The 15472-nt window shown below is 36.6% G+C and overlaps 1 protein-coding gene across 1 annotated transcript; it reads right to left on the bottom strand.

The window, feature by feature from the left end:
- Positions 1-632: 632 nt before the first annotated feature.
- LOC120297863 (di-N-acetylchitobiase-like) lies at positions 633-14043 on the bottom strand. The gene is made up of 7 exons (XM_039320988.1): positions 13855-14043; positions 12727-12865; positions 10673-10881; positions 4623-4791; positions 3549-3646; positions 2511-2672; positions 633-1256 (listed from the first exon to the last, which is right to left on the bottom strand). The coding sequence occupies exons 1-7, from the start codon at positions 13990-13992 to the stop codon at positions 1068-1070; spliced, it is 1104 nt and encodes a 367-aa protein (XP_039176922.1). The 5' UTR covers positions 13993-14043; the 3' UTR covers positions 633-1067.
- Positions 14044-15472: the final 1429 nt, after the last annotated feature.

Here is a 15472-nt window from a genome sequence, read left to right as displayed (position 1 = left end):
TGCTATTATTATTAAGGACAATATGATAACATTGCATCAGAAATGGTCTGGGTTTTGTGTTGTCGGAATTGCCATTGATGAGGCACTTTGTTCCTATAGATATTTTAAGGTTCTTTATGACAAAGAGATGAAAGAATGTAAGAAGCAGATAATATGAACTAGCCTAAACAAATTCCTTGGCTCCATAATCTGTTGGAGCTATTCCTTATTAGCAAGTGTGTTTTCCTTTGGAAAGACTGAAACAGGGTCAATTTTACAAGGCCAAACAATCTAGAGATATATTTAATAGTTTGCTTAAAAATAGGCACTTAGATTTGGGACCTTTTCTTGTCCTTAGAGAATGAATTTCTGGAATGAAAATCTCATTGTGGTAAACCTAGACAAGCTCTTTCTTCAAATTCTTCAACCTGAAAGACAAGTTGTAAACCTATCCCTACACCAAGGAATTAGGCCTCAATGTGCTATTGATAGAAAAGTACAAATTGCTTTGAGCAAAAGAAGATAAGAAAGAGGATATTAAAATTTTACAACACTTTCCAGAAGAACTCGACTTTTACATTCCAAATACTTCTAATTCTGGTATATATTAAATGAGAACATTAATTATACATAATCTGAAAAATCAAAGCTGCTTCAAGAAAAAAATAGTTTAATTTACTAAGTACACAGAACAACATATTCTGAACCAAACTGTAAATTAAAAACAGTTCATTGATGCAATCATTTTTCGCTCCCTCTGCTTCCCCTCCAATTATTGATTTTATAAGTCATATGCTTTAAGCAAAAACCTTTTACTCTAATTATAAAAAAAACTTTATTTGCCATATTTATGACATATATTTCCCCTTTCCTTTCCTGGAATTAGAGGACATGCTTAGAATGATTGATGTAAATTATTTTCCTTATGGAGAAATAAATAAAATGTCACAGCTCTGAGGAACGAGGCACATATCTCATTGTGGAACAAGGTAAATGAACATCAAGTAGTCTTCCAAGCTTTTTCCTGTGCATTATACTGTACCCTTTAAAAACTTAACTAATCATTTGTGGCTGTCTGAATTCATAAATTATGCGCCTTTCAAGGCTTTCCACATTGTTTCTGTTTGCCGTTGAGCTGCATCATTTGCCGAGTAATTCAGGCAATTTGCATTCCACATCCCAATGCCCCTCAGACCATGTTCTTTTGCATAGGCTGATTTCAAAGAAATGCTCTTAGGATTGTCAAACCACACTTGGTGAAAAGCACTCTTTGAGTCCTACAAAAGACCAAAAGAAAGAGAATGTATTAACTGGTTATCCAGGTCAAAGATAAACATACTAAACATACTAAAGCGGAGCTGATAGGGCTACTGTCTCCCACACAGTTTTACTCTCAAAAATCTTGCAAGGTAAGCCAGGCTAAGCAAAAGGAGCTTTCAGAAAAAGTTTCTATTGTGAAATTAATGGGTCCTGCTTAGGCATGAAAGCTGGCTAGATAATGTTGGGCCAGTTACTGCTCTCACAGCCCAATCCAATTCACAGGGTTAGGAAAATAGGAGGAGGAAGGAGAATTTGCCAGCTTGAATTATTTGTGAAAAATACAGGTGGAATAAAAAAAAAACTTTACTGGAGAAGGAATGTCTGTCATTTTTAATATTCCTGTGTTCTCCCTTTGCTTTTCAAGTTTTCCCAAGTAATATCCTGAAGAGAGAGGGAGAGAGAGAATTGCTACACAATATGTTTTGATTGTTGTGACAGATTCATTCATCTTATCCGACATCTGGATTTTATCACTTAGTCTGATTTTGCTCTCTATAAAATGAAAATAGGCATCTTCGTAGTTTCATTTTAAAGGAAAAACTGAATAAAAACTACTATACAAGGAAGTTTCTGAAATTATACAACAAATTATTAAAACAACCTATGAACAAGAACTTCAGTTTATAGTCTGAAGAACAATGTATTTTTAATTAACTCACAGAATGTTATTTTTTATATATTTTCTATTAAACAATTCATTCAGCCAAGCAAATGAACACGAATATGTCTTTGAATAAGATACATAAAATAGGGTGCACTAATACTCCTTCCACTAATAACCCTAACTCCGTTGGTTAAGGCCATTGATAAAAATGGCTGTAAGAAGAATTAAAATGTAGTTATAGTAGAGACTGTGGAGATCTTGGCATGGCTATATTGTCTCTCTGGTTTTTTAATTAAAAATTATCTATTTCTTATCTTTTACACTTCGTTCTTTCTCTTTCTAACCTGAGTTGCAATCTATTGTTCATAATTTGTACTTTTCTCTTTTAGTATATGTATAAAGCCATAAGACTGGTGGGAATTTTAAAATCTAAACAGAGAAACTTGAAGTGTACAAAAGATGGTCACATGGAGCCAGGAAAATATACATTAATTTTGTGCTAATATATTTTTGTTTGTTTACATACACACACACATACACACACACACACACACACACACACACACACACTTACTTTCTATGCAAAGGAACCCTTAGAACAATTTACCTTGTATTCTAAAAAGGGAGCTTTTTGTTCCTCATCCCACAGGATCCCAGATGTAGAAGTCTTCTCCAATGTCATGATGATTCTATAGGGGGCTTGTCTTATTGTGGCATTATTGCACGGAGCCCCTGAGAAAACATTCTTTGCAAAGAAGCAAACATGATCCTGAAAAAAGGGGAATTTCCATTATGTAGTTATGGTAAACTTCAAAAAGGGTTCTGTTATTAATACACGCAATGATTTCTCAAATATGCAGCACTGGAAACCTTTATAAATTCTTACTTGTCTCATGCCTGAGAAAATCTCAATTTCCAAAATTAAGCGGTAAGCTTATGTACACTATTATAGGAAGACAGGTATTTTGAAGAATAATCATTATCTAAGGCAAGAGGGGTACTTCAGGACTTTCAGTGTTATTTCAGAAATGGGTTTTATTGATTTCAGAACCACATGTTTCAGACTACAAACTAAGCAGAGTTTCAAATCTTACCAAGGTCCCTTCAGTCGCTTTAGCTTTTTGTGCAGCAGTGTCTGAATCATTTGTAGGGGGGCATTTGTGCAGCCTGAATGTGGATATAGCTGGTATTTCTGGGATTTTTTCATGTTTTTCAGAAGAAAATCCATGTCACTTTAGACCAGTATTTTCCAAAAATGACAACTTCAAGATATGTGGACTTTAACTCCCATAATTCCCCAGTCTACACATCTCGTTTTACAGGATTTCTTTCTCTGAGTGGTGGCCATTTTTGTTGAATTTATAATAGGAAGAAAAAAAATTCCATGCTGCTCTATCCTAATTACTCTTCTTTCTTTTAAGATTCTTGCTTTTAAGATTTTATTTTCCCCTCCACCCCACTGGTTACTTTTGGAGCCTTCTCTTGTGGTTTCCTGTTTAAATACAACTGCTTATTTAAGATTTTAGAGACAGAGAAACTAAAGCAAATACCTGACAGACAAACTGGTTCTTAACATTATTTGACTTATAGTCCTGGGGTGAAATTCATGCCCACAAAACCATAGAAATGAATTGGTTTTTCCTACCTTAACTAAGTTTGGACATGTATAATCATAGCCGTACCATGGAACGCCCATCACCAGTTTCTTTGGGTTAATGCCCATGCGAATGTAATGGTCATATCCTGATTTAATACAGAAATGCACTTTCATGGTTGTTATATTTATTTGCATTCAGGCATCTACACTTGTAATATCAACTAGACAAAAGTAATTAAAATAGGCATTCAAAGTAAAACCAAACCAGTAGGGTTTTTTTTAATATAGCATTTTATTCTTTAATTTTATATTTAATTTATATATAATTTATTTAGATTTCCATTTATTCATGAAGAAAAGAGGTGTTAACAGATTTAAAGATATCAGAGGATTATACACAATTAAGATTCCTATCGGTTAATAGGAAACTTAATTGTATACAATCCTTCTCTGACATCTTGCCAAAATCTTGCCTCCCAAATCTACAAAAGACTGTTTGGATTAGAAAAGAAAGGAAGATATAAGGGGATCAGCCATTCCTGAGTTGATCCTAATCAACCAGAAGTCTTAGTATATAAAGTGGAATTAGTGGGAAATTTGGGAAAGATTTGGAATTCTAGATACTTAGGAAAGTTAAAAGTATACCTTGGATTTTAATAACATCAAAGAAATGTTAAGTAGGATTTCATGGCAGAAGGCATTAAGAAAAAAAGTGCTTAGAATGGGTGGACAAACCTAAAACGGGAGATAATTAAAGCAGAATTGCAAACAATTACAGGGTGGGAGGGAAGAGAAAAGCCAACAGAAAAAAAAACAACATCTGGCTATCCAAAAAGCTGACCGCAAGTCTGATAATCAAAACGATACATACGGGAGGTAAAAAGAGGACCAGAACACTAATAAGTAGCTAGGTTTACATGTATCCAGGTCTACATGTATCCAGGTTTTGCAGTATAGTGTGGTACTTGGAGAAGGGAAATGTGCCTTCCAGCTTAGAAACTGGTTGTAGAGAGTTTGTAGGACTAGGGCTGATTTTGATTCAATCCCCGATGGTGTTTTATACAAAGATCCAGTTTTTTATTTTTTCCCAATTAAAGAAGCTAATAACTCTTTATACTCTACCCACTAAAGTCTGTTTGTATGGGGCATTGGCCCTTGCTATGCAGTTGGACCACAATGGACTCTTTTCATCGTAAGACATCACAAATAGGAAATCACAGGAGTCAGCAATTCCAGTATAGTTGTAACATCTGTCTGTACATTCAGGAGACCAAGGTACATCAAAAGTTACCTGCAGAGAAAGAAAAGCACAAGCAGTATATCTCTTTTCCTTTCTTTATTTTTACTACCCCAAAATCATTTCTAATGTATAGAAAGAAAAAAAGGTTAGGTGAAATTTTTCTTTCAGTCAAGTTTGCCTCTTGATAAACACTATGATGTAGCAGCAATACGAGAATGTCTTGCTATTGCCTCTTTTCAAGATGCTGGATCAACCAACTATTGTAATTCAGCTTTTCAAATCTGTCCCACTTTTCGGACTGTGGACCAAGCCGAGGCTATACAACAAAGTACTTCACAATTAAATAACTTTTTTAAATTATTAAATTTAAATTATTTTTAAATTATTAAAACCACAGCCATGTCCATTACAGGTAGTCCTTGATTTACAACCATTTGTTTAGCAACCATTCAAAGTTACGACGATGGCACTGACTTATGACTATCCTCGCACTTAAGATCAAAATTTGGGCGCTGAGCAACCAGCATTTACGATAGTTGCAGTGTCCCAGAATCATGTGATTTCCATTTATGACTTTCCTAGCCAGCTTTTGACAAGCAAAGTCAGTGGAAGTCAGATTTGTTTAATGAATGCTTGAGTCACTTAACTGTAGTGATTCGCTTAACAACCATGGTTAAAAAAATGAGCATAAAATCAGGCATGACATACGTAACAACCGCCTTGCTTAATAATGGAAATTCTGATCACTATTATGATAGTAATTTGGGGACCACTTGTATTTTAAAAAGAATATAAAGATTTCTTTTGGAAACATTTTGTGATAAAATTCTATGTCTTACAGCACAATCCTCTGAGTGTTTTAGACTTTGTTTGAAGCGTTCAAAGATATATATCCAATTAAACCTCATAGACTCTCCATCTGCAGCCTACATTTCACAGAATACGTGGCTGTCTCCTTTATCTCAACATCCTGCTCTTTGAAAAATCAGTTCTTTGTAGTTGGTATATATTTGGGGCTTTTTCCCACAAGCTTGCTGACCAGATTTGGCTGTGAATAAGCATTCTCTACACAGGTTTATATGTAAAGCTTGCAAACCTTCTAATTAGGTTTGACTTTTGTGTGTATTTTATTAATTTTGTGGGTGATAAACATCGGCTAGACAGAATAAAGCCTCAAAAACTACCTGATCAAAAGGCTCGCTAGTGGGTTCAACATAGTCATTTTCTCTCAATCCACAGTTTATCCGTGAGTTCTGTCATATGTTCACAGGACAAAGGCAGGCTATAAATCCAATAATAATAACCCACGTCAGTTACACTGATTTTGGTCCTATGGATGTCTCCTACCTGTTATCTTCCAACTTGCATTTCCCAACCCAGCACAAAGAGAAACCTTAGTTATCTAAGTTAGGAGCCATACAAAATGATGATATAGTGGGGAAAAAATGCAATGCAAAAAAGCATTAGGGATAGATTGTTGTGGCAGGGCTCATCAGCAAAGTCTAAATGCAGCTCATAATTTTAGTGGAAGCTAGCTGCCTTATAAATTTTAGTAAACTTTACAACTGAAACTCTTTAATAATGTCAACCTTGGGAAAGGAATTTGTGGTACTAATTTGACCAATCCGTTCTAGAATTATTTTATCAAGGTGGTTCAGGCTAAAACGATATTTCCCAATCTGGGAAATATGTAAACAAGTGGAACAAATCTCAAAATTTGTGTTTCTCTACCTTAGTAACTTTAAGATGTGTGGACTTCAAATGGAATTATGGGGGTTGAAGTCCAGACATCTTAAAATTGCTAAAGTTGAAAAACACTGGTCCACACAGTGATTGCTGAGGATTCTGGGAACTAAAATGCACACACTGGCACACAGACTGGACATATGGGCTGAATACCAGGGATTTAATTAGTAAACTCCAAAGGTTCTAGTATGAGTAAAGGTGTGCTGGAACGATTTCATTTTTTTCCATAGTTTTTTTTTTTAGCTTGTAATCAGCTGCTCTGATTTTTTTATTATAAAAGTTTTTATTTTCAATTTTACAATACATTACAATCTTAAAAATACTTCAGATAAAAAATAAAACAAATTGATACACACCACTTTCGGTATTGCCCACCCATTTCCCCCCAAACCGCATCCACCCCCAACCAACTTGCCTCTTTCCCTCTTCTTCCTCTTCCTCACTCTCCCCCTCTCCTCAACCTTCCTACTTACTTCTCACCTTCTTCTACCTTCTCATTCCGGATGCGGTCCAGGGGAAATGCCTAAGCAATTCCTCTCTCCAAATTGAAACATTAATATTATATACAGTAAAACTATTTCTACTTTATCTGAACTACTTAAACTTCGACCCATCCACCCCCCTCCCCCCGACTTCCCAGAGCAAAGTACAGGATTATACAAACATATTAAACATAATCTATTTAAGTTTACTAATTATACAATGAACAAAATCGTATTATCCCTTAACTCTCTTCAAACTTTAACATCATAAATTTATAAACAAATTCATTACTCATAAAATAATGAAACTTTGTAGTTCCATACTTCTTCTGAACATATTCTATCCATCTTCTCCATATATTAAAATATCTCTCTTGTGAATGGTCCTTTAAATAAGCAGAAATTTTAGCCATTTCTGCTAAATTAGAAACCTTAAATACCCATTCTTCTAAAGAAGGCAGAGTATCCTTCTTCCAATATTGACCCACCAATAATTTTTTCCATAGTTTTTTGCAAAACGTGCAGTTGCCTAAAATGTGGTTAAAACAAATCTAAACATATTTAATTAAGCTACATAATAGTGATATGTATATTTTGAAAATGATTGGAAGAGATACTTTAGAATAAACAAAATGCAGGAACAGCACTTCCTTAAAGCAGCCACATCTGAAAAAAAAAAGTAGTGATGTTTGATCATTAAATTCTGACCCATCTTTTCTTGTTATTTTTCAAAACTTGTATAGCCTTGCTATCTGATATGAAGAAACTTTGAATTATATGTCCTTTATATTAACATTGTTCACTTGATGTGAGAATTTGAATGTACTTGTATAGTTCACAATGAGTGATAAATGTTAAAAAATGTTATACAAAGCAACAATTTGACCAGAAAAGACTGGCATATATTTTTCAACCATAATCTTATATATCAGAGCAATTAAGGATCCTGAGAACCTAATTTTGCATTCTGCTTCTCATGAGCTATTTTGTCTATGCTATTCAGATTCAAAGGCAGACAGTTTCAAGTCAGTTAGTTTCAAGGTACCAATCCAAATTTCAGGCACTTTATTTGGAAATTTAAAAATTAAATTGTATGTAATTTTCTTCTCATTGTTATTTTTTAAATACAATCCTTTTGGTTGAGTTGAGAGCACTCGGTGCCATTATTATTTGATTGGTACAGAAAAACTATGTGCTAATCTGGAGTTGCCACGTAGTCCTTCACTAACAATCGTAGCTGAGCCTTGAACTACAATTGTAAATCACTGCAGTCATAAAATGAGGCATCATGTGACTAGACCCACTTTTTCTGCATTTTTTGCTGCAGTTGCTAAGCAAATCCATTTTCTACAATGCGGGTTTTTTTTGCTGGAAATCAGAAGTAAACCAGCAAAAAACCTGTCAAAAATCAAAGTCACGTGCAAATGGCCATAAAGGTAAGCCAGTTGCCAAGCCTCCAAAATGAGATTACATGATGTGGGGAATGCAGCTATTGTAACGTTGAAACAGGGTCAGGGGTGAATGTCATAATTTCAAATGGTCATTCAGTGACCAGTCATATGCTGAGGACTACCTTATTTAATAATAATAATAATAATAATAATAATAATAAAGTTGGAAGGGACCTTGGAGGTCATCTAGTCCAACCCCCTGTTCAGGCAGGAAGCCCTATACCATTTCAGACAAATGGCTGTCCAGTCTGTTCTTAAAAACTTCAAGTGTTGGAGCATTCACATTACCTATATGTGAATTTATTGGATTCCATACTGACAACATGATGTATTAAGAGTAAATAGCCAAAAAGCAAGCTATAGGTTGGTGTTTCGAATTAGTAGTATGTATCTATGTATGTATATGTATGTATGTATATATGTGTGTGTGTGTGTATGTGTGTGTGTGTGTGTGTGTGTGTGTGTGTGTGTGTGTGTGTGTATATATATATATATATATATATATATATATATATATATATATCCATCCATCCATCCATCCATCCATCCATCCATCCATCCATCCATCCATCCCCTGGTTTGGGAAAGGTGGGAGAGACTTAATATATATATCAGCTGTATCTTTTATATGGCATGTAAAATATTCTTTTTCTTTTATATTTTTAATGAAAACAGGGTTATTCACATTGTTTTCCTGCTACTATCTTCATTTTCATTTTATTTTACGACTATTTGTAAAATGCCTTGTTTGTAATTTACAAGGATAGAATATATCATTTAGAAAATTAAAATTCAGATTGCTGCGGCCTCCCAAATATAATTATTTTGTTTCTAGTGTGACTCTATTATTAGTCACATTTCCGTTCTTCATCATGGCTCAATTAAAACGCTCTCCTATTGATGAGCCAGCAGAAAACTCAACCAGCACAGATTGTACCATTGCTGTTACCAATCCCAACTCCTTTGTTCTGGGTTGCAGTCATTAGGTGGATGTTTACATTTCCCACGTAGCATTGGTCTCTACTCTCCCACCTTTCCCAAACCAGGGGAAAATTCATCTGTCAATCATAACACAATTGTGATTGTTGATGGTTTTCACTGATAGTTAAGCCATCTGTCAAAACCTGCTTCTCCTTTATCTACCTCCTTTTTGTGTGTGTAACAACTGACCAAACAGAGAAAAGGGAGACCTTTATCCAACAGCTTCTGAGGTAATCACCAACTCATAGGCCTGGATTATAAGAATCTAAGCAGTACTCTGCTGGATCGGACCCTTGGCCATCTAGCCCAGCAGTCTATTCTCAGAGTGGTCAACCAACTGCACATGAAACCCACTAGTCTCCCAGCAGATGGCTGTCTATGAGTCAATTACACTGCCATCAAGGCGAGTAGCCATATATCCATATGACTTCCAGGAATTGATTTGATCCTTTTTTGAAACCAGCTAAAGCTGTTATCCAGCAGCACATCTTATGGTTTACAACAAGCATGTTTAGCATAATTCCAATAGCAGCTGCTAGTGTGGGGTTTAAGACAGAACTGCGCCCATGTTTAAAATTCCAAACAACAGCTAAGAGGTTCAATAGGTAGACTGTACTATGAAGCAGAACAGTGCTCGTTCCTCAAGTGCACCCTCCTTCCCCTTATTTTGCCATGGCTGATCTTGAGCCAGTGATCAACTTGGAGCCTGGCAGGTATAGGGAGGGAGCCAGGTTTGAAAAAAACCAGGCTCTTATGCTGCTGAAAGCAGGACAGAGACCAGTGCTTGATACAAATGAAATGTCCTTACTCCAGTCTGAAATGGCCAACTTTGAGCATGGAGACACTCTAACACTCTGTCGGGGTCACCTGACGGCAAAAACAAAATGGCTCTGTGAAGCATAACAGATGATACCCATGATAAAACTGTTATGGTTGTTGTCTACTTAAGGAGAAAACATTACTTGAACACTAGAAGTGCTAAAATTTCTTTAAAAATAGACTGGGCTGACTTGAAGATGAAAGGGGAAGATGAAGGGGAATGTCAGGGCAGCAGTGAAAAAAAGAGGTTCCCATGCTGTAGATAAGTATCAGTGAAGAAAAGCCTTTAGTTGTGTTGATGCTGGTTTGACAATATATTAGCACCAACAAATATGCAGCATTAAAATGTGCGCTCATAACAGCCAATACTGTCAAAACAAACTCATATTTTAAGACTGAGGATTGACTAAATGGAGAATTTAATGTAAAACATAACCTTTCCTTCTAGTTTACCTGAGAACCAGGAATTTCTTTGTGAAAAACTTCTGTTGTTTCTTTAACTAAAGCAGTTAATGCATAATATTCAGCTGAGGATTTTTTAACTGTTTGTTCAATGTCTATATTGATTCCATCCATATATTGCTTTTTAGCCAGGCTGATTTTTTGTTTTATCCAGGCTATTCGAAGAGCAGGTTTTAAAATTTTCTTCACAGATAAGTTTCCTAAACAACACATAACAATTAATTGCCACTATGTTTGCACCACTAAATGGAATTTTAAAAAGAAATCACCCAGATGTTTGCCCTGAAGTTATGTCCCATGAGAGTGGGGGAGGGGGGAACTGAGTTTTATATCACAGCTACATTAATTCAGTTTCATTTCTCTCTAAATGAATGATCTGGAATTGCTTTTATGAAGCAAAGCATGTATGAAAAATGATTCAAAATAAAATAAATACAGTGTTTCTACTGTAGCTATACTCAACAATGAAGTTCCAAAAAGTAACACTCATTATCATATGCATATCATCAATAGCCACGCATACTTAATTCATTTAAATTACCACAATATCATTTATCTCCAAATGCATTGGCCATATGGCCTTTTTCCTTCAAACATAAATTGAAATGAGGAATTTGTGTAGTATTATTCCTTTGAGAATTTCCACAGGGGGGAAAAAAAAACAATTTGAACAAGGCTACTTGTATTATACTATAGCAGAGGTCCCCAAACTTTTGGGCACCAGGGACCAGTTCTGTGGAGAAAGGTTTTTCCAGACTGGAGGATGTGTGGTTTTGTGTGCTGCCTGCATCTCATGGATGGGGCTTTGCTTGTTTGTGTGGACCAGTTGCTGGCATGCTGCTGCCCGATACTGGTCCACGGACCGGGGGGGGGGGGTTGGGGACTCCTGTAATACAGAATATCTGTGAGTAATGTATCATAAACAGTTTCTAGAGCTTAAAGCACATTTAAGTAGCTAAAAATATTTCTTGAATAACAGGTCTATAGAATTTGAAAAATATAAGTAATTTTTGAAAGGAAATAGCAGGATGCAACCAACATCTTAAAACCAGCAGTGCTCCTTTTTTTCCTCACTCAGGAGAATGGTCTATTTCTAATTATTATAGAATCATAGATCATAGGGCTGGAAGGGACCTCAGAGGTTTTCTAGTCCAACCCCCTGCTCAGGGCAGGAGTCTAATACCATCATAGTCAAATAGTTGTGGTCCAGTCTATTTTTGAAGACCTTCATTGATGGAGCAACCACAACCCCAGAAGGCAAGCTATTTCATTGATTATTTTACTGTCAGAATTTCTTCTAAGTTGCACCTCTCTTTGACAAGCTTCCACCCATTACTTCTTGTTCTGCCCTGTGGCATCCTAGAGAATAAGTCAATCTCCTCTTCTTTGTGACAGCCCATCAGGTACTGGGAGACAGTTATTATGTCCGCCCTGATCCTTCTCTTCAACAGGCAAGACATACTTAGGTTTCAACCATTCATCATACAATTTAGCCTCCAATCCTTTATCATTTTTGCTGCTCTTCTTTGCACTTTTCAGAATCTCAGTATCTTTTTTGTATCACAATGACAGAACTGGATGCAGTATTCCAAGTGTGGTCTCATCAATGCTGTTCTAACACTTTATCTGTGTTTCGAACTATCATGCTGAGCTGAGCAATTTAATATTATTTAGGAACAGACTGGCTTGGTGACAGCCAACCCAAATTGACACCTGTTTGACAAAACTTACTTAAAAACCAGTGGGATGTTTTTCTATTTAAAATAGATTCCTAAGGCAATTCAGTCAACATATCTTCCATTTATTGGGGGGGAGGGGTTTCACATAATAGAGAATATGAACTATCTGGAAAATGATGGCATAGTCACTATAAACTTGTGAAAAATAAGACATAATTCTTGAATAATTATTATGTGTTATAATTAGGCACATGTCCAAGGAATAAAGTTAATTGACTTCAGAAGGCTACAATACAGAGGATCCATACCAACAAACTGTATAAAATGCAATTGTTAACAATTTATGTTACTCTGGATAAAACAAACCTTTTAAAACAACTCTGGATCCTTTTGAATGAGCATAACATATAAGCTCAGGGTCATAGTCTCCAAAAGTTGCCACTGTTGTAATTTGTGTCCAGTCATAAGATTTCCAGGTCTTCCCACCAACATCAAATACAAAGACCTAGAAAGGCACAGCAAAAAATAATATCTCTTTCCCCCACTTTTTTACTCTTGACATGATAATTTTTAGCATTAGAATTAGATAGAATTAGATAGGCAGGTAGGCACATTCCTTAATTAATGTATTCCATAATAAAGAATCATGATCAAATATAAAATTGTGTTTTTCAATTCGTAAAATGTAGAGTGGCAACTTTTTAAATGAATTGAAGTTGCTATTTAATAACAAAGATTCTAAGGTGTGTTTATATGACTTTTGCCACAATTTTGCCAGCACACTAGCATTTTGTTATAAGAGACTTTATCCAGTTAACAAGTGGAAAATATGAGTTGTATATAATAACAGTATTAGGATTGCCTCTGTCCTCCATCCCTCACCAACAAGGCCCTTATACCTTTTATAATCTAGCAGTCCAAAATGAAGTCGGATTGCTGCAAACGGTATTTTGAATACAGGTTTCAGATTCTGTCCTTTGCCAGTTTTCAAGTATTGGATCTTTTCCATCTACCCAAAGTCTAGAGATTTAGCACTGGTCGCCACTCTAATAATACCCTGAACACTACATAAACCACTATCTAGCTTCAAACAATGCCTGGAACCATGAAGCCATCAAAGAAATCAGGTTCCCATGATTCTCTAAGCCACAACAAAAAATACCTGACACGTTTAATACCAACAAAGCTCAGCAGATCCGGCAAGCGCAGCTGCTATGCTAGATCCTTAATTAATCTTACTCACGTTGTAAGAACACAAAGCTGCTGTGCCCCAGCTTCAAAAGGCGAGGAGCCACAGTAGTTGCGAGGGCCTCCTCTGATGCACTTTTGACGTTTTAAGTGACCGCTCAGAAACATTAAGTGGAGTGCAAGGCAACCTATTTAGCAGCTGCAGAAGGAAGACCAGAGAGGGACCGATGGCAGTAACACGTGTCTCTCCACCCCTGCCCTTGAATTCCCCGTTGCTCCGTTTCAGAAGACCCTCCGTCTGCGTACCTCGAAGTCGTACTGAGTCGAGATAGGTTTGCAAAGCGCAGGCTGCTCGCACGGGCACGCGCTGGAGCCCAAGAGCCAACAGCGAAGGAGGAGCGCGAGGCAGAGGAGCGCGCCCCCGTCGCCTAGCAACCGCTTCATCCAGGAGATTTTCCTGCTTGGAATCGGTTTCTTTCGTTACTGTGGTCATTCTTGTCCTTTCCCTGCCTCCCCCCCCCCACACCCCCGCGTTGAAATCAGCTATGGAAAGTGGGATGGGCCAATTCTATTCGCTTCGAACGCTTGAAAACTGCATGGATCCCCCACCCATTTTTTTCTCCCTCGCTTGAAAAGAGTAAAAGTGATAAATGTTCACAAGTAACAAAGGCACCTGGGTTTTGCTATATTGTCAATTAAATAACCCTGGAGTTCACATAGTCTGAACAAATACCGCCATCAGCACCCCCATTTGGTTCACGAACTTAACGCCCTAGGTTCTGGAGAATTTGAAAACACCTGGCTACTTGACCAGTATCTTTACCAATATTTTTATCTATTGCTAGGTGGCAGCAAATTGATTCAGAAAACTCTGAATGTCCTGCTGGTTAGAATATTGCAACCCTGATGCCATGGGCTACTAGCTAACCCAAAAGAAACAAACCAATTTATGGTTGCATGCAATAGCTACTTCACACACTAAAGCTTAATATGAGATTTATGTTTGAGTAGTTAAACTAAAGTGTTTTGTAATCTTTGGTGTACAATACTGCATTTTGTGCAAAGTTAGTCCAAGATAGGAAAGAGATGACTGTTCACCACAGTCCTGATCACCCATTGCTTATCTTATGTCATGCAAATGGAGGAATAAATTAGAATTAAATTACGTTGTGGTATGTAAGAATTTCTACCACTCTTGAGTTTTAACGTTGTACAGTCCATGGAATTATTATTCTATCTGTATCCTGCTCTTTTATATATAACTCAAGGCAACTAACATACCTAAAGCTCCTGCCTCTTTTTCCAGAATAACAGCCCTGTGAGGTGGGCTAGGCTGAGAGACAGTGATTGGTCCAAAGGCTTTTACACTTAAGGAAGGCCTAGAACACAGTCTGGTTTCCAGGCTATACATTCAACATTAAGCTCAAGTCCCAAAAATGTTCATTTTTCTTCAATCATATCTCTCATGGAATCCCAATTGAGAAAAGCTGCTCTATCTGAATTCTTTTGTACAGAATTACATTCATTACAGGTTGTTGTGGCAGTTTTGGATTTCCAATAAAATAAATATCTCATGTCAATTTCTGGGCAGTATAATCCTGCACCAAGAAATCCCCACTTGGCCAGTTTGTATAGAAAGCCATACTTCCACACTTTGACACCATTGCTGTCATTCCAATCCAGACTAATTCTAGATCCTTCACTTTACTCTGAAGTTAAACTGCAGCCCAGGGATTCATTTTGTATCTATGGGCTCCCTATAGGGCTGTGCAGTAATGGCAGATTTTGATCATACAGCTTTTTTGAACAGGAGGAAATTTATTAGAAAGCAACAGAACCTCTTTGCTAACTTGGAAAGAACTTTATCAATCTGTCCAGTGGTGGATAATCTTTTTGGGCTCGGCATGTCAAAAATTCAGAAAAT

This window comes from Crotalus tigris, unplaced genomic scaffold (genome assembly GCF_016545835.1).
Source record: "Crotalus tigris isolate CLP2741 ecotype Arizona unplaced genomic scaffold, ASM1654583v1 scf7180000023718.2468807, whole genome shotgun sequence".
In the NCBI taxonomy this organism is placed as follows: domain Eukaryota; kingdom Metazoa; phylum Chordata; class Lepidosauria; order Squamata; family Viperidae; genus Crotalus; species Crotalus tigris.
The sequence above is the reverse complement of the archived record's forward strand: the minus strand, read 5'-3'. Positions and strand labels throughout refer to the sequence as shown.